The sequence below is a fragment of the Misgurnus anguillicaudatus genome, chromosome 14 (assembly GCF_027580225.2).
Source record: "Misgurnus anguillicaudatus chromosome 14, ASM2758022v2, whole genome shotgun sequence".
NCBI lineage: Eukaryota > Metazoa > Chordata > Actinopteri > Cypriniformes > Cobitidae > Misgurnus > Misgurnus anguillicaudatus.
In genome coordinates this window covers 2253301-2276423 of record NC_073350.2, presented here as the reverse complement: position 1 = coordinate 2276423, position 23123 = coordinate 2253301, and the positions used below count along the sequence as shown (strand labels likewise).

General features: G+C 38.4%; 1 protein-coding gene across 1 annotated transcript in view; it reads right to left on the bottom strand.

Annotated features, from left to right (window-relative positions):
- znf831 (zinc finger protein 831) overlaps window positions 1–23123 on the bottom strand; it is a 43139-nt gene that overhangs the window by 3346 nt on the left and 16670 nt on the right. Inside the window, exon 4 of the mRNA XM_055184033.2 lies at window positions 5630–5808. Coding sequence (XP_055040008.2) covers window positions 5630–5808 — 179 coding nt within the window. The remainder of the gene's footprint in view (window positions 1–5629; window positions 5809–23123) is intronic.

The following is a 23123-nucleotide window of genomic DNA, read 5'->3' as shown; positions in this document are numbered from 1 at the left end:
TTCTAATGTTTGGGTGGGAGGGCTTTGGAAGGGTTTAAATTAAAAATTGTTTACAATTGAATGTCAAGTCAAGTCAATTTGATTTATATAGCACTTTTCACATTTGTTTAATTGTTTCAAAGCAGCTTCACATTAATAAAAACAGGAGAACACAGAAAAAGTATTAATGTAACGTATGGAAGGGAGTTCTTAGTTAAGACAATGTCAGATGACTCCCTAGGGGTTGAAAATAAAAGTGGAAAGAGTCCTATGGAGAGCCAGACATAGCTGATTCTTTAGAGGATATACTATATATTAGATACAATATTATTAAATATTATAGGAATAAAAATATTTAAAAAATATATTTATATATAAAATAAATGTTGGTGGTCGCTGGTCAGACATTGGCTGGGCATCATGTTGAAGGAAGGCCAAAAGATCATTGGTGTGATGAGCTTCACGGCAGAAGGAACTTGTCACGACGGGCACACAGACGAAGAGAGAGCGGATCCAAATGCAGTACGAAAAATGTATTAAAAGGTAACAAAAAAAAAAAAACATAAACACGCAGGGCAACAACGTTGTAACAAACACAATGGAACGTAAACAAGGGATGAACAGGAAGTGACTAAATACAAAACAATAACCAATCAACATACAGAAACAATGACACTAACAAGGGGGAGGAGCAAGGAACAAATAAAAAAACATAGCAACTAAAGACGGGGTGGAGACAAAGAACACAGGTACAATAATCAAACTAATCTCAGGGCTCCAAACTGCGACTAAAATGGTCCCATTTGCGACCAAATATATTTATTTGCGAGTGAAATTTTTGTCAAGGTCGCCATTGGCAACAATACAAATGTACTCCCTTTGATTGTAAAATTAGCATCCTACGCGCATGTTTTATAACCAGTAGCCTATACCTTCATTTGTTTTGTTAACGTCATGAAATGAGATGCGTTGTGTAAACGTCACTGAGTGAAAGCGCCAAAATATGAACGGGTAAAAGCGGATGACACTCCTGCTAACAAAAAGCAGTCTCCATCAGCTGTGCCAGAACGAGCGCGGGAGAGAACACCAGAGACACAGGTATTCATCTTTCCGCATCAGTCAATGAACACTGTGCCGAAAGACATTTCAAACGTCCTGGATTTTAGACTATTTGAACGACAAAGATGCTAAACCGAGCGGTTTTCTGTGCGCATACGTGCACACACTCAAGCCCAACGTGCGTTTTAAAAATCACGCAAACACATAATTTCTTTGGCCTTGACAGGAGATATACGCACAAATGATCTTGTAATGCCACAGTCTCTGCAAGTATACTCATAAAAACAGACATTTATAAGTGAGCAGTTGATCAGATGTGTCAGTGTATACGGTATTGTTCAAAATTATAGCAGTACAATGTGACTAACCAGAATAATCAAGGTTTTTAGTATATTTTTTTATTGCTACGTGGCAAACAAGTTACCAGTAGGTTCAGTAGATTCTCAGAAAACAAATGAGACCCAGCATTCATGATATGCACGCTCTTAAGGCTGTGCAATTGGGCAATTAGTTGAATTAGTTCAAAAAGGGGTGTGTTCAAAAAAATAGCAGTGTGGCATTCAATCACTGAGGTCATCAATTTTGTGAAGAAACAGGTGTGAATCAGGTGGCCCCTATTTAAGGATGAAGCCAACACTTGTTGAACATGCATTTGAAAGCTGAGGAAAATAGGTCTTTCAAGACATTGTTCAGAAGAACAGCGTACTTTGATTAAAAAGTTGATTGGAGTGGGGAAAACCTATAAAGAGGGGCAAAAATTGATTGGCTGTTCAGCTAAAATTATCTCCAATGCCTTAAAATTGAGAGCAAAACCAGAGAGACGTGGAAGAAAATGGAAGACAACCATCAAAATGGATAGAAGAATAACCAGAATGGCAAAGGCTCAGCCAATGATCACCTCCAGGATGATCAAAGACAGTCTGGAGTTACCTGTAAGTACTGTGACAGTTAGAAGACGTCTGTGTGAAGCTAATCTATTTTCAAGAATCCCCCGCAAAGTCCCTCTGTTAAAAAAAGGCATGTGCAGAAGAGGTTACAATTTGCCAAAGAACACATCAACTGGCCTAAAGAGAAATGGAGGAACATTTTGTGGACTGATGAGAGTAAAATTGTTCTTTTTGGGTCCAAGGGCCACAGGCAGTTTGTGAGACGACCCCCAAACTCTGAATTCAAGCCACAGTACACAGTGAAGACAGTGAAGCATGGAGGTGCAAGCATCATGATATGGGCATGTTTCTCCTACTATGGTGTTGGGCCTATTTATCGCATACCAGGGATCATGGATCAGTTTGCATATGTTAAAATACTTGAAGAGGTCATGTTGCCCTATGCTGAAGAGGACATGCCCTTGAAATGGTTGTTTCAACAAGACAATGACACAAAACACACTAGTAAACGGGCAAAGTCTTGGGCTGCGTCCGAAACCGCATACTGTATAGTAGGTACTGAATTAGATGAAGTACCTACTTACTTGGCATTAAAACAGTAGGTACTGTATAGTATGAATCCTGGTAGTATGAATGAGATTCGGACGTACTACATCCGCCATGTTGCTACATCACGTGACATACGTCGTCATCACGTCATGTCATTTCAGCGCGAAAAGAGCCGCGTGCCTCTTCTTCTTCGTTGGATAACTCCTCGTCCGGGGCATCATGGGATAGTGAAGCGTCCATCGTATGCACACTGCAAAATCTAACCGGAAGTAGTAGATCATCCGGGTACTTTTCGCATACTGTTTTTCGAATACTATGTATTCGGACATACTACTCGCCTCGCCTACTGCTTTTCGCGTACTATATAGTATGTAGTAGGCGGTTTCGGACGCAGCAATTGTTCCAAACCAACAAAATTAATGTTATGGAGTGGCCAACCCAATCTCCAGACCTTAATCCAATTGAGAACTTGTGGGGTGATATCAAAAATTCTGTTTCTGAAGCAAAACCAAGAAATGTGAATGAATTGTGGAATGTTGTTAAAGAATCATGGAGTGGAATAACAGCTGAGAGGTGCCACAAGTTGGTTGACTCCATGCCACACAGATGTCAAGCAGTTTTAAAAAAAACTGTGGTCTTACAACTAAATATCAGTTTAGTGATTCACAGGATTGCTAAATCCCAGAAAAAAAATGTTTCAACAAAATAGTTTTGAGTTTGTACAATCAAAGGTAGACACTGCTATTTTTTTAACACACCCCCCTCAACCAATTGCCCAACTGCACAGCCTTAAGAGCGAGCATATCATGAATGCTGGGTCTTGTTTGTTTTCTGAGAATCTACTGAACCTACTGGTAACTTGTTTGCCACGTAGCAATAAAAAATATACTAAAAACCTTGATTATTCTGGTTAGTCACATTGTACTGCTATTATTTTGAACAATACAGTAGATCAGCGCTTCTCCGTTCTTAAAGGGACAGTTCCTCTTATTAGAAATGCTTATGTTTGAGTCGTTATGTAAATCAGACTACAGAAGACAAAAGGAAAATCACTTTTAAAGCTTTAAAAAGATCAATTATATTTAATTTATAGAATGAAAACAGTGCTATATTAATTTGATACTGTTTCTCTACCTAATAAAGTTATTTTAAAATGCATGTTCTGTAGGCATTCAGGTCCACCCTATTAAAATTGTATGGCCTTGCGACTGATGGTCACATTATGGCAAAATAAAATTATTGCAGATGTCAAATGGTAAGGGAATGTTACTTGTTACAGCTTTCCACATATATTAACCCATTTAATTAAACATGGTTTTGGATAACCTACTAGTCAAAATGTTTACATTTTCAATTTACAATCTAAATAGTCCGTCAGAATCAAATAATTGAAATAATGGTCATAATGTATTTTTTGCGTTTGTTATGTTGTGCATTTTGTTTCTGCGCCCGTGCAGGGGTGTGGGGGGATGTTGGGTTCCTTCCTCCTTTTTTGTCCTTGGCCAATCACATGTCTGAAGAAAAAACAAGTAAAGTTACCCCTAATGAAGCCGAAATATTTATTCTGGGGGAGTCCCCCCACCTCCCGGCCCCATAAGGGGCCACGTGGCCCCTCGAGCACCCTTCTCACCCCTGACCATTTTCATGCCTGCTAAAAGTAATTGCATTGTTATGTGGCTCTTAAAAAAAATTTTTGGCGCCCGCTTTTTTTCCCCTATAGGAGCCAATGGCTCCTTAATTGATTTTTTGTTTGGAGCCCTGAATCTTAAGCATTGCAAAGAAATAATAAACAACAAAACACACACAGAATCCCAACAGAACTGGCTCTGTTAAGTCTCAGTGTCCTCAGTTCAAAGACGAGACAAGCCAAGAGAATGTATCTCTTGTTTATTATTGAATTTATCATTGTGTTTTGTCTTGTTAACAACCAATAAAAAGATTTAAATAAAATGTCTGTTATATGTGAAACATAAATAATATTTATATTTGGGTGACCTTGAATGCTGTTGGTTGTTTTACAGTTTGAATTTTGTTATTAGTCACATCATACAGTATTTCCCAGTATTATGCAAAACACCTACTGTAAATGTGTACAGTATTTCACGTGTAGCTGTGTATGTCACAAGATTTGAATTGTTTTGCAGGACTTCACTAGCCTGGGTGCCAGCCGATCTTAGCCCCGCCCACCACAATTTGAAAACCGGGGAAGATCAGTCTGGGGATTCACCGTTGAGGAGCTACTATGCGAATACCAAAACCGGCCGACGAATCAAATTGTGAGGGCGGGCTTTATACGATGATGGACAGATGATCAACAGTAACGTATCAACCACGTCACCAAAGAGCGCATGTGTTCAATCTGTTTACAATGAAATGGCTGCCGCTGGTGAATTCAGATGTGTGGATTCTGACATTGAGTCTGTTCTAAAAGATATCGACAGAGCATTGATTTAAAAAGAGGAACAGAGAAACGCGATCAAGGCATTTGTTTATGTTTTCGCCGTCCTTAATACGGGATTCGGCAGAAGTTGGTCGCCCTTATGGAGGACAAAGTTAAAGAAGCAACTGAAATGGGTATCACGGCGATGCAACTCGGCGTGCACGACGAGATGGATATAATTAGCGGTCGTTGCCAGCTTCTTTTCGGAAGCCTGGAATTGTGACTGCTGAATAAGTGGAGGGACATGCTAGGCTGCGATATTTTTCAAGCCAACGTAATGGGTAGCTATCGTCGTGGATGAAGTTCACCTAACGTACAAATGGTAAGAGATAGTCTAACTGTATGACTAAATACTTAATGTTGTGATGTAAATTAAATGTTGTAAACCAAGTAGGTGTTGATGTACCTTCGCTAACTCAGACTTAGTATAATTACAATGATGTTAGTATCATTGTAGCGAAATTACTAGCAGTTCGGTCAGGCTGCTAAAGACGCCATTTCAACATAAGTCACACACTCCGTTGCTCTGATTGGTCGTATGTCTATCCAATTGAGTGCAGAGGCATTTTTTCGGTTGAGACACGCCTCATAATTTTAGCTCAATGGAGCGGTATCAGACTCAAATTCTGACTAGAATTGAGTATGACAACGTCAGGCTAGGACTTCACATGTGCTACCCATCATTCTACATGTCCTTTCTTTTCTTTTTTCTTACCTTGCTTTTGCCATTGTTCTCACAGCTCTTGCATGTGTTGTTCATATCAGTCATCTTTGGGCCTGGTTTCTCTTCATCTCTAACACCACTCTCAGGTTTCCTGGGGTCTGATTCCCTGCTGTCTGTTTTTGAGTCCCTCTGAAACCATACGTTTTTGAGAGCACCGTCCTCCCCAGGCCCTAAGGGTGCAACAATGAATAAATTATTAAATGTATTTATTCTTAACACCATTCAAGCAGCCATGTCTATGTTCAAGGCAAACCAGTTCATCTGAGAAAAAAAACCTGAGAATTGTGTACACAAACCAAAATTAAGATTTATAAATCTCTACGTACGCACACCTGCACGCAATTTCACTTTATAATCACAGATAATTTGCTAGATTGAGTACGTGAATCAGCCTCATATCCCGCCCTGTACACGGCCATTTTAAACCATAAATAGTAAATGCAAATCACCACCTGAATGCTAATCTGCATAAAAATAAGACAGGAATCCAATTGTTTGTTCGCAAGATGGTATGTGCTCCGCCAGTAAATCCAAGGCATTTAAATAAATGAAATAGGTTAGGTGTCAGTTTGTATTTTTGCTTCTTAGAGCATTTGATTGTACGTTACGTGACTTCTTATACAGGGACATTTAAGTATTGAAATAAAGCTACACCCAGGGGTTTATTTTGACATTTTTAAAGGCTAGATGTTTTATTGGAGACTAAAACCTCTTGAGGTAGAAACTGACACATTGGACATAAAAATATTTTCTGAATACAAATATTAAAGCTAGACAACTTACAATGCAGGTTCAAAAAAACATGTGGCTTGTTGTCAGCCAATTAAAAAAATATTAAATGACAGCTTCATGTTGTAAATCAAGACACAACGACCAACATATGCTACTATATATTACGGTGATGGAGATATAAAAAAGAATCCAGATGACAAAACAATCAGTCAGATTCTCTGGGGTGAATCTGGTTTGGCTGAACTCTTGTGCATGCCTCTGTGCAGCACTGCTTACAGGAGGAGGTTGAGCTTGGCCTTCAGACTGCATGTCAGCTGTCTGAAATGGAGACATAAAATCTCCATACATCTGTGGGTCTGTGCACTGGTAGGTCCTGGTAAAGGCCACCTTTTTTTGAACACTACTCAACACCCTGTCCGTCAACTGGTAACATCTAATCAAGGCGTCTTTTTTGAAACATTTAAACCACCTTTAACTTAAACAATGGATACATTCTTAGACTTTAACTTGTTTTTTCCTAAAGCTTTCCTAAAGGCGGATTTTAGAGGGCTGTATGTTTTGTTTTTCCTGAGCCGCTCTAATCAAAAACAATCTCTTAGAGCAGGGGTTCTCAACCTTTTGCAACTTATGGCCCACCATGACTGTTTAAAACATTGTGAGGACCACATTTCTAAAAATGATAGTATCAATGCAGAATAACAGAAAGCTATGTATTGTGACATGCCTTTTGTGTCACTAAAGGTACACCTGGTGGTACCCCTGTAGATGAACAAGGAATGTCATTGCTGCCAATGGAAAAACCAAACCACATAAGTGTCATTTTGAGAAGAAAAAAACATTTAAAGAGAAAGGTGGACTTTAAGGCTTAGACTTTATCTTTAATAGTACTCAAGGGTAGTACCTTTTGAGAAATCTTTAAATGTAAAATATACAGCCGCAGAAATAATTAAGAGACCATTATCTAATTGTACTATTTATAGGTATTGCGTCCATTCTTTTTTCTTTTTTAACAAAATGCTAATTTTGGTTCTTGTATTAACTTTGACGCAGAACATTTAGATGACTACATCCTCATAGTTCAATGTAAATATAGTTTTGCTGTTTCACATTCAGGTTTCTTTTGGCTGTGAATTAGCAGAGCGCAGCTTTGTGCATGCGAACATCATCACATTCTATTCATTATGATTTAAATTCATGTGACACTGGTCCTCTGACCCAATATCCCCCTTTTATTATTGTTACTCATTTATATTAAAGGTATCTAATTTTGAAAAATGCTAACAGAAGCCGACTAGCAATGCAATCACGATCCCACCGTCCATTCAAATCGCCATCTAAAGTCACGCCTCTTTCAAAGCACAGATCAGACAGTCACATCTCATGTCTCATTCACCAGTGAGAAAACTTTGCAGTACAAATTGAAAAACATTACCAAAATAACCAACATAAACAACTGGTTTACATCAGAATTAGTTAAAGCACACTTTCGGTTGTGTAGATGTAGTAACTATATCGTTACGCTAATCCGTAAATGAACACAAATTTCATAAGCAACACAATGTTTCATCAAAGTAGACTATCTGAATTCATTTCAATACAAACATATTGCATACATATTTTCAGACTCTTTGCCTCCTGCAGCTGCATCTCGTGGTAAAGCAGTAAAGTTTCAGATGTTAATTTGGGTTTTTGCTCTTTGCTGATCCAGGCAGTTTTTGCTGTTGTTGTTTCAAAAGATGTCTTTCATTTTGTGGGTCCTGTGCAGATTGTAAATTCAGCAGAAGTTTGCCATTCTCCCTCTGTTTACAGATGGGAGGTGAGCGCACGTGAACGTGCCGTTGACGTATGGTGTCTGCATGAACAGGCTGCGCGGTGGCATTTAAAGTACGCTTATGGATGAGGGACAAAAAAGGCAACGTCCGTTCGGACTGAGATCTATGTTTGTTTGAAAATGTTTTGGTCCTATGCCTTTCACAAATTACATAAATTTCTACAAATACATAAAACAACATTAAACATACATTAAACATTAAACATACATTAAACCAGTGGGGAACCTTCAGGGCCTTCTACGCCTTCAGAGAAGGCCTAAAAAAATTAATAAAAATATTTTTTATAATAATACTAATAAATAATAAAGTATTCAATAAAAATATGTTTTTACATGTTTAAATTTATATTTAATTTAATTTAATACATGTAATATATTTTCTCTCATCTATGTTCTAACGTTAAGCTTACTGTCAGGTTCATATCCAATCAGAATCGTCTGTCTCTATTAAGGCCCGGTAAACTGGCTCATTCATGAAGTCCTAATCATGCAACAAGCTGGATGCGAGCTGCCGTAAAACACCAAAGAAGAAGAAGTCCTAATCATAGACCATCTAATGGCCCGAATCTCTGCGGTGAGAGTGGTTGAGGTAAATGGCAGAAAACGTGACTGACGTTGTGGCTAGTTTGATAGGGCTGAGGTAAAAACGAAATTACTTAAGCGGGTACTCGTGAAGAGCACAGCCGAGAGATGCGCGTGCAGCTGCGCTGCGCATATCAGACGTGAACACGAGAAAAATAATGGGTTTAATTATACTTTCACTTCCTGACAGTTTCACTTGAGGATAGTAATGACTGCAGGCGACGCCGAATTACATACAATATAATTACCTAACTAAATCTCAGAGAATGCAAAAACATTCACCGGGGCTCGGGCTAGGGATTTTGCGAGCCCGCAAAATATAACAGTTATAAGCCACAAGGAGGTGCACTGAGAACGCAGGGTGCTATATTTCCCCTTATGAAAAAAGACTAACAAGCTATCCTACAGCTAAATATATATTTACAAAAAACAAAAATTAAATGCAAATTTACAGAGCAGCAGAGTCTGTATTTGTGTTTATCAGTTAGATTAAAGTAATTTTAAACTTTAAAACTGCATTTAAAGGCAAACGATGCCTATTCTGTAATTTAACTTTGCGTGCTCAGAATTTTTACACGTTCACTGTATGATTTAACGAAATACGAATAGCCTAGTATTATATTCTGAATTTTAAAATTTATGAAAAACAAACTACTCTCAATTTATTTTTGTGTTTTTTCCCCCATGCTCACTTGTCTCCATTTTCCTGTTTTTAAGAATTAAGGCGGTGTAGTAAGTAGAACCTATCCATTAAATTTGTGACTTTCATTTATTAAGCCATGCGTAATTGCGCATGGAGAGGCATTTGCACTTCATTGCATATTTTGAAGGCCCAGCTGAAGTACTCACGGTTCGCCACTGCATTAAACAACTTAACATAGTGATTGCTATCAGGATGTGAGGGGACTTTTAACCAGCATAACTAAAAATGTTTCTGGATCAAATCAGATCCCCTGCCTTTAAAATGCATAAACTATAACTTGCAAGATTGAACATCTACAAGATTCAAACGATAAGTTGTCCATGTTGATTTGTGATTTTTAGTATTTTTGACAAACTATGTTAGGCAGATGAATGCAGAAGATGAAACGGAGGGTTTTTACATTTAATGGCTATTTTCAATGAACATGCAGTCAGTGTTCATGACAATTTGATTGTTTTAGATAGATCCTGATTTTTGAAAATTTGAAGGATTTGAACTTGGGGCTTGAGCCGAGCTTCAGGTACGAGCTCCATCTGAGGACAGCAAGCCGATGTCGTTTACCATTATTCACTAGACTGAATGCACAGACAAACTAGTAAAACAAATCTTACAAGTATGTTGTATGTTCTATAACAATAATGGTCTGGGCCATCGCATAAATACACTAAGACTAATCAGGTGAGTCATACAAAGAATTATCAGACCATAGTGATTTTTGAATTATTTCTCAGTATATATTTAGCTTTTTGACCTTTGATTTAGTTCCAAATACAAGAATTATATATATATATACATACATACATACATACATATTATGTGTGTGTATATATTATGTCTTTGATTTATAAAGGAAACATTGCATGGTTTTATAAGTCTAAATATTTTTTGGCGTATGCCATTTTTGGCTTTTGTGCATACATACAGACTTTTAGTAAGTATCCCACGTTTTATGAATGAGGCCCCAGGTCAGTGTAGGAAAGTTTAAAAAAGCCACAGATAATGTGATGACAATTTAATGATGTTCACCTTTGATTCACCTACTCTATATATAATATAGATGTATCTATATCTATCTATCTATCTATCTATCTATCTATCTATCTATCTATCTATCTATCTATCTATCTATCTATCTATCTATCTATCTATCTATCTATCTATCTATCTATCTATATGTAAGAATAAGGTACGAGAGGCTGTGCTGTGTCGTGAATAAGTAACGGCTGAGCGTCGTGCCTGCAGCCCCTTCGGCCGTTGCTTATTCACGATACAGCGCTTGCCTCGAGTACCTTATTGCTTTTATAAAACGGTTACTACACAATATTAAAGTAAAAAAAATATTAGTGCAACTTTCATGAAGTTAAATCAATAAAAGCATTCCTTCCGCTAGAAAAAATAATGACAACATGAAAGCTCAAATAAAAACAACAAACTGTTCTCAGACTTTGTCTCATTATATGTTTATGTGTTGCTAAGGGTGTTGCTAAGGGCGCAGTGATCTTTAATAGAACTGTTGGGTGAAGCGGTCATAGCAGTGTTTTATCGTGAATAAAGCACACCTATTGACTAGGGGTGGCACGGTTCATGAAAAAAATCCGAACCGTTCGGTTCGCTTGTCTCGGTTCGGAGCGCGTGTGTGCCGTACGGTTCAACGGTTCATGGCATGCGCAATGTAACCTCATGCCCTGTATGTGACCCCAGATAGCGTGTTTCCCTTTCGCGAATAGTGCGAAAGAAGAGGTGACTGCTGTGGAGAGTGAGTGCTGCCGGTCATGTTACGTGTAGAAATGTCAAGAGGGAGAGAATGGAAGTCTGCCCGGAGTTGGAGGAAGCCCCAGCGTCGTATAAGTTTGGTGTGTGGAAACATTTTTTATTTCATGTTACCTATGATGATATAGATATATAGAACTGCAGGCTATGGGTTGAATGTGTTCAAAACAGCCACACGCGACGACAGCCTTCTCTCTGCCCATTTATCTAATCTGAGGTAATGAACACTGTTTTACGTCTTTTCGTATTCAGCGCTATTTTTAGCCTTTCATTGATAAAACGAAAGCGGCTGATTTCCGTGTAGTTTCATTTTGCTACCACGTGAAAGTTGCGCGATCTTATTTCATAAACTGCCCCTTAAAGTAATCAGGACAGAAGTAGTCAAAAGTGGACAAAAGAGACGGATTTAAATATTACAGGTGTAAACGTTATGTTTCTCTCTCGTCCACATATTCTCTCTGCAGTATTTAAGCAGCCTCTCAGTGATAAATCTTAGAGCTACACTGAAGTTGGGATTTTGATAAATGGAAGTTATCTTTGTGTGCTAAAAAGGCACATAAGTTCATGTAGATGGCAATACACATTCTCTTTTTTGCCAAATAAATGAAAAGCATGTTGAAATCATCAATGTCTTCCCTCTTGCTGTATCAAAATCTCACCTGGCTTTCCCCAGGGATGTTCCCAATAATGTGCTTAAAGTCAAATTCAGTTTGTGCATGATTACATGATATAACTTTTTTAATACTGTATCCTAAATTATGGATAATTAATACATTAATAAGATAATACATTTCTGGAGTGTTAAAAATTAAAAGAAAAAATAGAGCTGAACCATAACTTCTTGTTGCAATCACAGAAGCGCACAGGCTGAATCTAAAACAAGTAAATTGGTTCTGACTGCAACCCTGCATGTTCATTAAAAATAGCCGTTACTTATAAAAAACATGTATCTGCAAATTTTTGGCTAAAACAAGGCAAAATTTGAGTTCTCAGTGAAAGTCTATTAGACGTCCGACCACAGCCCAAGAATAGACGATGCGTATGTTTAGAACATGTAACAGAAATGAAACACCTTGAGCACCTGTTGCTTACATGATGGAATATAGTTCTTCTCCAAGTTATTTTGCCAAAAGCGGCATGTAACCATATTCAAGGTAATTTAGGGTAGACGTGTGTTGCTGTTGCTCATAGCCGAACTATATTGGGTCTATAGTGTCTCTGGTTTTGCTTGCTAGGTTAAATTAATTTGACAAAAAGTTGCAGTTAAGAAATTAACAAAATGCGTAGAATGATGATGTTTACATGCATGAAGCAAAGCACTGCAATCACTGCCAAAGAAGTCTGAATGTGAAACAGTTAATATTCTCGTTTTCAATTTTAGTAGTGCATTTTTAAATGTATAATAAAGATTTGGTGTAGGAAGTTCTAAATACAGTTCGAATTCACATTTTGACATTTAACATTGCATTTAAAAATAAAACAACAGTTTATATTTTATTTTTCTTATCATGATTTATAAAAGAAAAATGAATGGACGCAAAAGGACATAGTCCTAGTCTCAGTAAATAATCTTAAGTAATTTTTTTAAACGAGAAATTGTTCTCAACGTGCCTACCTGGTAAAAAAAGGTTAAATAAAAAAAATGTGGGCAGCATTCATAAGGTGATTTGCATAATTTATGATTCAAAATGGACGTGTACATGGCGGGATATGTTGCAGGTGGTCTTTGATTTATAAAGGAAACATTGCATGGTTTTATAAGTCTAAATATTTTTGGCGTTTGCCATTTTTGGCTTTTGTGCATACATACAGACTTTTAGTAAGTATCAGTTTTATGAATGAGGCCCCAGATCAGTGTAGGAAAGTTTAAAAAGCCACAGATAATGTGATGACAATTTATTGATGTTCACCTTTGATTCACCTACTCGCACTAAAATCCTTGGGATTCTATTGGATTCAAACTAGATTCGCCTTGTGATATTATTGCATAACTATTCATAAATATGCTAATTTAAAATTTAGCAGTTTTAGCTTTTCTACACATACTGCTGTACTGTCCCTAGTGAAAAAATAGTATACTTAAGTACAATTTATTCACATGTACTTTAGTATAACTAAATGTATTTGTTGAACACTATATATTGGTATACTTCAAGTCTGCTAAATTGGAACAACTAATTGTGTACTTAATGCACTTTAGTTGTGTGAAAGTAGTGCTGGGGTCCAACTAAAACTGTGTTAAATATACTTTTTTTTGCTAAAGTGGAACTATTCAAAGTATACTTAAGTACAACTTAAGTATCTACCCTAATTTTGGACAATATACAGAACAGAACATTGAATGTGCACTTGAAATTTATTTTGATAACATTACAATTGCAACTAAATTACATTTTAATTACACTTATGTTATACTTATAATCAACTGAGCCCATACTAGTATTTTACTAATAGTGACATTCAAACACATTTGAAGCTTAATGAAATTGTATTGTAATAAAACTTTGAGTGAGATGTAGTATGCTTAAGACATACTTAAAATTGCTTGCAATGACATTGGAAGTACCTTCAACTCAGACTTCTAGTGTATTTTAGGTAGTACTAAAATTTAATTGAACTTAAAGTGTCATTAAAATTCACTTCATGCAGGCTAGTACCTTGAGAGCACTGAAAAAATATTAGTATTTCTTCATAATCTATTTACAGTTATTTATACACCAGGATTGAACATTTGCTTTACACTGAAACTTCATACAAACCACTTTGTATGCAAATCTTGTGCTTGTCTGGATTTGAACCCAGATCCCTCCCGTACAGAGGTACTGTCTTTACCAACTGCGCCACCATACAATTGCAGTGAAAGCTGAATACCAACATAGTGTCTGCCTTGGCACAACAAGACAACTTGCCTTTCTCTAGCTAGACAGTAAGCACCATGACAAAGACTGGTATATAGGCACAAAAAACAGTATTGTTAATAAAGAGCTGCTTGCTATTACAGTTTTTCTCGATTGCCAAAACACTATAACCAGCCCTCTGAACCAAACCCTCAAAACCATAACACAACTCCTCAAGAAGCACAATAATTCTGCTGAACAATTACCAAGGTGGAAACACCAAGAGTCAAAACTGAACACACATCAACCAGATCCCCCAACAGATAGACAAAAGGGTCCCAATCAGCTCACTGAGCCCTGGAACAATGGATCCACAGAGAAACGAAGGAACAGGTTGAGGAGAAGGAGGAGGAAGACGGAGAGGGAGAGAAGGAGGCAGAGGGAAAGAAGGAGGATGTGGTGAAGGAGGGGGAAGAGGACATAGTAAAGGAGTATGGAGAAGACATGATGAAGAAATAGGTCGAGAAGGAGGAGGAGGAAGGAGAGGAGGAGCAGAAGAGTAGGGAAAGGAGGAAGATGTGGTGAAGGAGGAGGAAGAGGACATGGTGAAGGAGTAGGAAGAGGAGGAGGACGTGGTGAAAGAGGACATGATGAAGAAATAGGTCGCGAAGGAGGAGGAGGAGGGAGAGGGAGAGGAGGAGGCAGAAGAGGAGGGAAAGAAGGAGGACGTGGTGAAAGAGGAGGAAGAGGACATGTTGAAGGAGTAGGAAGAGGAGGAGGACGTGGTGAAAGAGGAGGAAGAGGACGTGGTGAAAGAGGAGGAAGAGGACATGGTGAAGGAGGAGGAAGAGGAGGAGGACCTGGTGAAAGAGGAGGAGGGAGAAGTAGGTCAAGGTGACAAGCAGTCTCAGATGAAATTCGAGCCACTCTAGCTGACCATGTCCTTGTCCATGGTATGACTATGAAGATGGAGGCAACAGTGAAGTGACTCAAATTAGGCTTTACTCGTTGACCAGCCTCCCTCAGAGCCTTCAGGAAGGAAAACAAATATGTGTACTTACAGCAGTGGTTCTCAATCCTGGTCCTGGAGGCCCACTGCTCTGCACATTTTGTGTGTCTCCCTTGTTTAACACAGCTGATTCAAATTATCAGCTCATTAGCAGAGATCTCATTGTCCATCAGATAAGAGAGACATATAAAATGTGCAGAGCAGTGGGCCCCCAGGACCAGGATTGAGAACCACTGACTTACAGTAAGACTGCTCTGTACAGTAACTTTAGTGTGCATACACTGTTGGACTATGATACTGGAATAAAGAAATGCATAAAATTGCCTTCCATACAGATCGACATATCAGTAGATGAATGCCAGGGGTGGATCATGCAAGAGGATTTTACCTTCACTGTTTGGCTAGGACCAATATAGCCTGTGATGTGGATGAGATTCTCTGGCCTGACCCAGAACAAAGACGGGATTGAGGCGGAATACAGTTTTTCTCAGTGGCTTAAACACATTTCTCGAAACTATGCCTCATATTCTCAAAACAGTAAACCCAATTGCATAACATATCACCCAATACTCCAAACATCCTATTTTCAGGTCGAAATGAAGCTCTACACTCAAAACCATTCACTTTTACTGAAAAAAACAGACTTTTCCCTCAGACAACACACACAAGCTTTCAAAAACACACACTTCAACATAGTATTACACACTGGTGCAATAAATTCAAAACAATATATCCAAAACTGGTAACTTGCTTGTGGTTCGTCCGCTCAAAAACCTTTTCACATGACCAAAAAAGACACAATCAATGTATGCATTAGCACATTTTTATTCATTCATGTGATACACAGCACAACTGTAAAACATTTTTTTTTATTATTCCTCCTCAACATCCCGTCTTTGTTCTGGGTCAGGCCAGAGAATCTCATCCACATCACAGTTTATATTGGTCCCAGCCAAACAGCGAGGGTAAAATCCTCTTGCATGATCCACCCCTGGCATTCATCTACTGATATGTCAATCTGTATGCAAGACAATTTGATGCATTTCTTTATTCCAGTAGCATAGTCCAACAGTGTATGCACACTAAAGTTACTGTACAGAGCAGTCTTACTGTAAGTACATCTGTTTCCCTCCCTGAAGGCTCTGAAGATGGAGTCAACAGGGAAGGGACTCAAATTAGGCTTTACTCGTTGCTCAGCCTCCCTCATAGTCATACCATGGACAAGAACATGGTCAACTAGAGTGGCTCGAATTTCATCTGAGACTGCTTGTCACCTTGCCCTTTGTCCCCATACTCCTCTTTCACCATGTCCTCCTCCTCTCCCTCCTCCTTCACCATGTCATCTTCCTCCTCCTTCACCACATCATCATCCGCTTCCTCCTCCTTCACCAAGTCCTCCTTTTTTCCCTCCTCCTCTTCCTACTCCTTCACCAAATCCTCTCCCTCTTCCTTCACCAAGTCCTCTTCCTCCTCCTTCACCACTTCCTCTTTCTTTCCCTCCTCCTCTCCCTCCTCCTCCTCTTCAACCTATTCATTTATTTCTCTGTGGATCCATTCATGTTCCAAAGCTCAGTGAACTGATTCGGGCCCTTTTATCTATCTATTGAAGGATCTGATTGAAGTGTGTTCAATTTTGACTCTTAGTGTTTCCACCTTGGTAATTGTTTGCTAATTGAGCCTAAGCTGTGCTGAATTGAGTGAACAGTATTGAGTGCTTGTGCTTTCCATATGATAAGATGGTCTAAGCACTGAGAAATGTAGGGATTTGTGTGTAAAGTTTTGAAGTATAAGTTCACCAAAACTGACTCATTTGTTAAAGCAGGGGAGTAGTGTTTATAGTTCAGCAAAATGGGTGTGCTTCTTGAAAAATGGCGTTATGGTTTTGAAATTTTAGTTCAAAAGCCTGGTTATAGTGTTTTAGCAATCAAGAAAAACTGTAATGTGACAGTTCAATCAGGGTTATTTTACAAACGGTTTATTTCTAAAGGTGTTGTTTACCATTCTTACAATAACACCACACTTACAAAAGAAACAACTCAGTTGTTCAGTTGGAAGATGGAACCCTCTGTAAAATCATGAGTCTTGTGGCTTTTAAGTTGGATACCTCCAAGACACATATCTCTTGTGCTTTAGTTAAGGAACTTGCGAGAATTGGAAATGAACTTTGCAAAGATGTTCAACTTAACTTAAACAAAGATCCTCTTCATTTGTAACTGAAGTGCATGACACAAACAATGTATTTGCTTTCCATCCTTACTCACTCCAAAGAAAATGTATCATGATCAGGTCAAAAGACAAAATATATGTTATCACAATGACAAATTGAAAGGGATTAATAGCATTTCTTGACATAGGCTGATATTTAAGTGTTTATGCAGTCCTATTTTTTCATGTACAAACTTAATGAAATAAGAAATATACATGTAAATGTAGTGTCATTGTTGTAAAAAAAGTGCATTTGAAAATGTTAAAATATAGTTTCAATGATACATTTTATATTTTTGTTTCCATTAGTACATTAACCTTTGTTGTAAGGAGTTATATACTGTGTGATAAATATGTGTATATGAAACTTTTCTGTTAAATAAAACAATTGTTCTTCAAGCACAAAAAAGTACTATGACAAATATTTCGGTAAAGACACGCCAAGTTTTTATATAGTTTCAAACAATGTTGTAGATAGAAACAAGAACCTAATCAGTATACTTTCTAAAAGCACACTGTAATTCAACTTAAAGTGTACCTCTCATAATGGCATGTGCAAAAGCTGCACTACTTTACAACTTATTTTTAGTGTACAAAGTTACTCTGCCTGCATTTGAAGAAAGCATGAAATAAGTACAATTCTGGGGTATTTTCATCTAGTACATAGATGTGTTAATGTATTTGCAATACACTTAGCATAAAATAAATGCATTTAAAATATATTTAAGTATATTTATTTTTTACTAGGGGTGTACCAAACTGACACAAATACACCAGTCTAGACTACTGAGACTATCTAAATCTTGCAAAAAAAAGCGTTATTCTTCAGCAGCAATTCGAGACCAGCAGAATATTGTATGACCTATAAATGTAATAAGAAAAAGTATTTATCTGAGTATGTTCTTATATAATATTAAATTATAAATTAATATATAACCTGCTATAAATTTTAAGAAGCAAAATAAATTAGAAGTAGATTACCTAAGTTCAAATCATAGCTAAAGCCTATCAAAAACTACACTGAGCTAACATTACTGTGTAAAATTAATGTATACAATGTTAACTACAGACCGGCTGCCAATCATCCCTTCTTGATCACCGTCTTTACTTATCTTTAGCCTTGTTTTTTAACAAGATATTTGTTCCAGAGTTCAGTTTAGCCACTAGCCAGACCATTAAACAAACAGAGACCGGAAGTTACATTTTGTAAATGAAATTTCGTGTTGTTCTGGTGAACACATACAGTTTGAAAGAATAAATCCCACTGGAATTGGTTTTAAAGCTTAAACCTGCATCTTCGTCATGAGGAGAGGAAATTAACGCGAAGTTATATAAACATGACTGCACGTAGTGGCACATATTCACAGATGCGATAAGAGTAACACTCATCTAATGAACCAGTGTTCCCTAGAGTGCCATCTGGGGGGCTGCGTAGGCAGTGGTAGACTACTGACAAATGATTTTTATAAATCTTGTTATATTCGCATCAGATTTTTCTTATGAATTTATATTAATTAAAAACACTTATTTAAGATGCATGATCTAAGAGCCCATTTATGTTTGAATATCGCAATAGGAATCATGTCAGATAGAACATGTGTTTATTCAGATGCAGAATCACTATGTGAAGGGGTTGCAAACAGTGCGTCTGCGTTGTGCCACATTTAAAACTCGAACACACTGGCGGCATCTACAATAGCTGTCAGTGGTGCTCTGCTGTGTGACTCCGGGGTGTAATACCCTGAAAGAAAAGCTAAATCCTCACCCCTAGATCAGTTTTAAACTACCCAGTCTCACGTAGATACCCTTGGGTTTAGGGTTAGATTTTAGATTTGTTTAATGAGGTTATTTAATATACAGGTTTCTCCATGTTTTTGTCCATATTTAAGCTTGGAGTTGGGGTTAGAGTTGGGGTTTGCATTAGGATGTCATTACAAAAAGTTGTTCTAACCCTAAAACCAAGCGAAAGTGGTAAAAAAATAGCAAAAAAATTGAGAAACCAATAAATAAAGCGACAAAAAAAGATGCACCGTTTAAGTGAATGGGAAGGACTGGCGTATCATATGCACGCCAAAGTGGAATTTGGCGTATGTATTGCAAGATTTTTACACTATTTTACATGCTATTTATCAGAGGTGTGGACTCGAGTCAGACTCGAGTCATGAATTTGATGACTTCAGACTCAACTCGACAAAATGTACAAAGACTTGCAACTCGACTTGGACTTGAACCTCAATGACTCGTGACTTTACTTGGACTTGCGCCTTATGACTCGAAAAGACTTGCTACTTCACACGAAAACCTGGGGAATTTTTTTTTTCACACGGCCGCGCCGCTCTCAGTGTATTTGCATCTGTGAAAAAAATGTGCAAAACCTGCATGCAGAGAGCACGCGCACTGCCTGCACGACAGCTAATCACTATTGTCCCACGTTGGTTTGGATGTTGGGACCGTACCAGCAGTACAGCTCAGCAGTGGTGTAGTCTACGTGATACGCAGGTACACGCCTTATACCCACTAGGACAGTGTTTCCCAACCCTGGTCCTCGGGCACCCCCTCCCAGAAAGTTTTAGATGTCTCCTTTTTTAAAACACCTGATTTAACTCATCAGCTTGTTAGGGACACATGTTTACCATTTTGGAAGGAGGCTGATGAGTCAAATCAGGTGTTTTAAATAAGGAAACATCTAAAACTTTCTGGGAGGGGGTGCCCGAGGACCAGGATTGGGAAACACTGCACTAGGAATTGTCAAGGAATTCCGTATACCCACTAAAAATAGCGCGAGGATGCATAACAGCATGGTTTTGTGACATTTCAAACTTTTAGTAATAGTGAAGCACTGACCAGCATGCTACACTTGCTACTTTAGCGGGTTGAAATGCATATACATATACGGCTATATATTTGGTGTGTTTGACTTCCTCCCGACTGCGCGATCTGATCGGCATATGAAATTACTATAGGGGCGCGAAAGTGACTGGGGAGCAGACCGATGTGGCCCCACAGGCGAGTGACAGCAAAGTACCGCGAGAGTGATTCCAGTTATCACATGGAGAAATCTGCTTTGAATCACTCTCGCGGTACTTTGACATCACCAAGAGGTCTGCTTAGCGCCAAATGAAGTCAAACCTGCAGTGTAGCTGCTCACGCGACACTGTAAACAAACAATCCATGTGAAGTGAACGAGTGCTGCAACATAAAATCCAGAGAGTTAACAACGCACATGTGAGTAAACAACATTTAAATCATCAGTCCAGTTTATTACTTTATCTGGAGGTAAGGCTCCAAATGCAATAAAATAAGCCCGTGTTTATGTCCTGATGGTTTTTAGCTGCCTTCAGCATGTTTGCTTGTGCTTCACAGTGTTAAACTTTCCTTCTCTGTGTTCATTTATATGTCTACGTTCAAGATGTATATGATCTTAAACTTCTGTTTGATTTGGGTGTCTAATATTAGGCAATGTGATAATCTTGTTACAATAATTAAGTAAAAGCCTATTTTCATTTTTAGACAATGCTTGTATTATATGCAAATAAGCTTTTTATATCAAATACTATGCAAATTAGAGTTAATTCATGGTCATCTTAAATGTGTATTAAATAAAAACATTTACACCATTAAATTACACATGATAATGTTATCAATAGTTGTCAGATAGTAGTCCCTTTCACACATACAGTCTTTACTGGTAATTTACTGGTAAATTGCCGTTAACATGTCATGTGTGAACAGAACCTTTCCGGTAAATCAGTGCTCCCAATTTACCAGTAAGACAGGTTGTAAGATTACCAGTAATTTACCGGTAAGCGCTGTGTGTGAACGAAAATTATAGGATTTCCGGCATTTAGAACGGACGACGTCAGACCGTGCTGACAGCTTCGGGCCAATCATAGCGTTTTAATACAGATGACGCGTTTATCCCCGCAGTATTTACTGACGTTTCCACACACATGCTGCTTGAAAGTTAAGCACACCTGAAGTTTACGTCCACATTTCTTCACCAAAGTTGTTTAAAACAGCTTACCGCCGTTTGCCGACGTCCTTAGCACGCCCTCTGTGAAGCCTAAAGTGCAAACAGTACTCTTGTTAAAAACGCATTTTCGGTTTGACGTCGTCTCATTCAATGTTGTTTGGTCATGAGCAACTTCGCGACTGTTTACCACAGACGTGAAAACAACAAAATACGGACCGTGGTTATGAACGACGTGGATTGTTTACAAATACAACACAGAGCTCGCCGCCTGCTACAGGTACTTCCGCTTTCTCAACGAATTTTCCGGTATTTTGATACTGATGTGTGAATGATGTCTTACTGGTAAAATAACGGAACGCCACTGCGTGTGTGAACAGCACATTTTTGTATTTACTGGTAAATTCATTCTGGTAATTTCATGGTAATTTACCAGAATTACTGTGTGAAAGAGGCTATTAGCTATTGAAAGAGTGGATTTTTTTCTCCTTCAATGCATGTGTTAGCCATGATTTGAAGATTGTAAACAGTTTATTTAATTTTAATTAACAGTTGAGTAGCTTTTGGCCCTGAGTTAGATGTTAATTAACACTAAACTAGTCTAAAAATCAGTCCAGTTTCCCCAGCTGTAAATGCAAATTGGCTATTAAAGTATATTATAATAAACTGACATGTTCATACACATTCAGTTTATGTGTTTATGAGTAAACTTTCAGAATGCTCTCAGTTACATGAATATCTATACTGTATGCATCTGTGAGTGTAGTGGTGCATATGGGGTGTCCCAGACGAGTGAGCATAAAGGCCGGGGTATACCTTTTTTCCGTGTCCGCGTCCGCGCAGCTTTTCGGGTATACTCCCCGCGGCTACACGCGGATGGCCGCATTCGACACTATACGCAATACAAATGATTTCTTATTCAAATTATTAGTCTAACATGCTGTCAGGGCAGCACTGATTTGGCGACATTTACAGTACATTAAAACATTAAGATAGGTGAAGAAAAGTAACTGATCCACCATTGCAAACACAGTTTAGAACAAACAACAAGACAACAAAGAACAGGAATCAAACAAACATGCTCCAGGGCTTTCTGTTCTGGGAAGAAGTAAAAGTTAAAGAAGATAAACAATAGTGTGTGTGCAAATGCTGTCTATTTCCTTTGTATAATTGTTTATAGTGGAGTGCCCTGTCTAAATATTTTAATGCGCATGCGCTGTTGTACGCGGACTGTACGCGCACTGTCTGGCCGCGGACCCTCTTGATGACGAAAATTACGTCATGCGGACGGCGCACATACACGGACGTCCCTAGTATACTTTCGGCTTAAGGGTCAAAGGGAAAACAAAAATCTAGACTACACCACTGCAGCTAAGTCACTACATTGACATGGCAGAAGGACAGTGTGCCCTTTTGTTCTGGGCACTAAACAGTAAGACCCCTTCCTTCACTCTTTCAAGTAGCCATCCGAGTCTTGGCAGTGCCTGCTTCTAGTTCTCCAGTGGAGTGAGTTTTCAGCCATGGTGGCATCATTCTGCGTCCCTATCCTGCACGAATGACTGACAGACTTTTGGCCAATTTGATCTTTTGCGAATGCAATGCAGTATTGGGGCCTCCCTCCACCTGTCCACAGCATGCATTTTATTTCCGTGGTAAGAGAACTTGAAATGACTCGAAAGTAAAATAGTAGGACTTTGGCCTCGACTTGAGACTTGTTGGCTTTGACTTGTGACTCGACTCGGGACTTGCCTCGTCTTTGACTCGACTTGACTCGGGACTCGAAAGCAAAGACTTGAGACTTACTTGTGACTTGCATAACAATGACTTTGTCCCACCTCTGCTATTT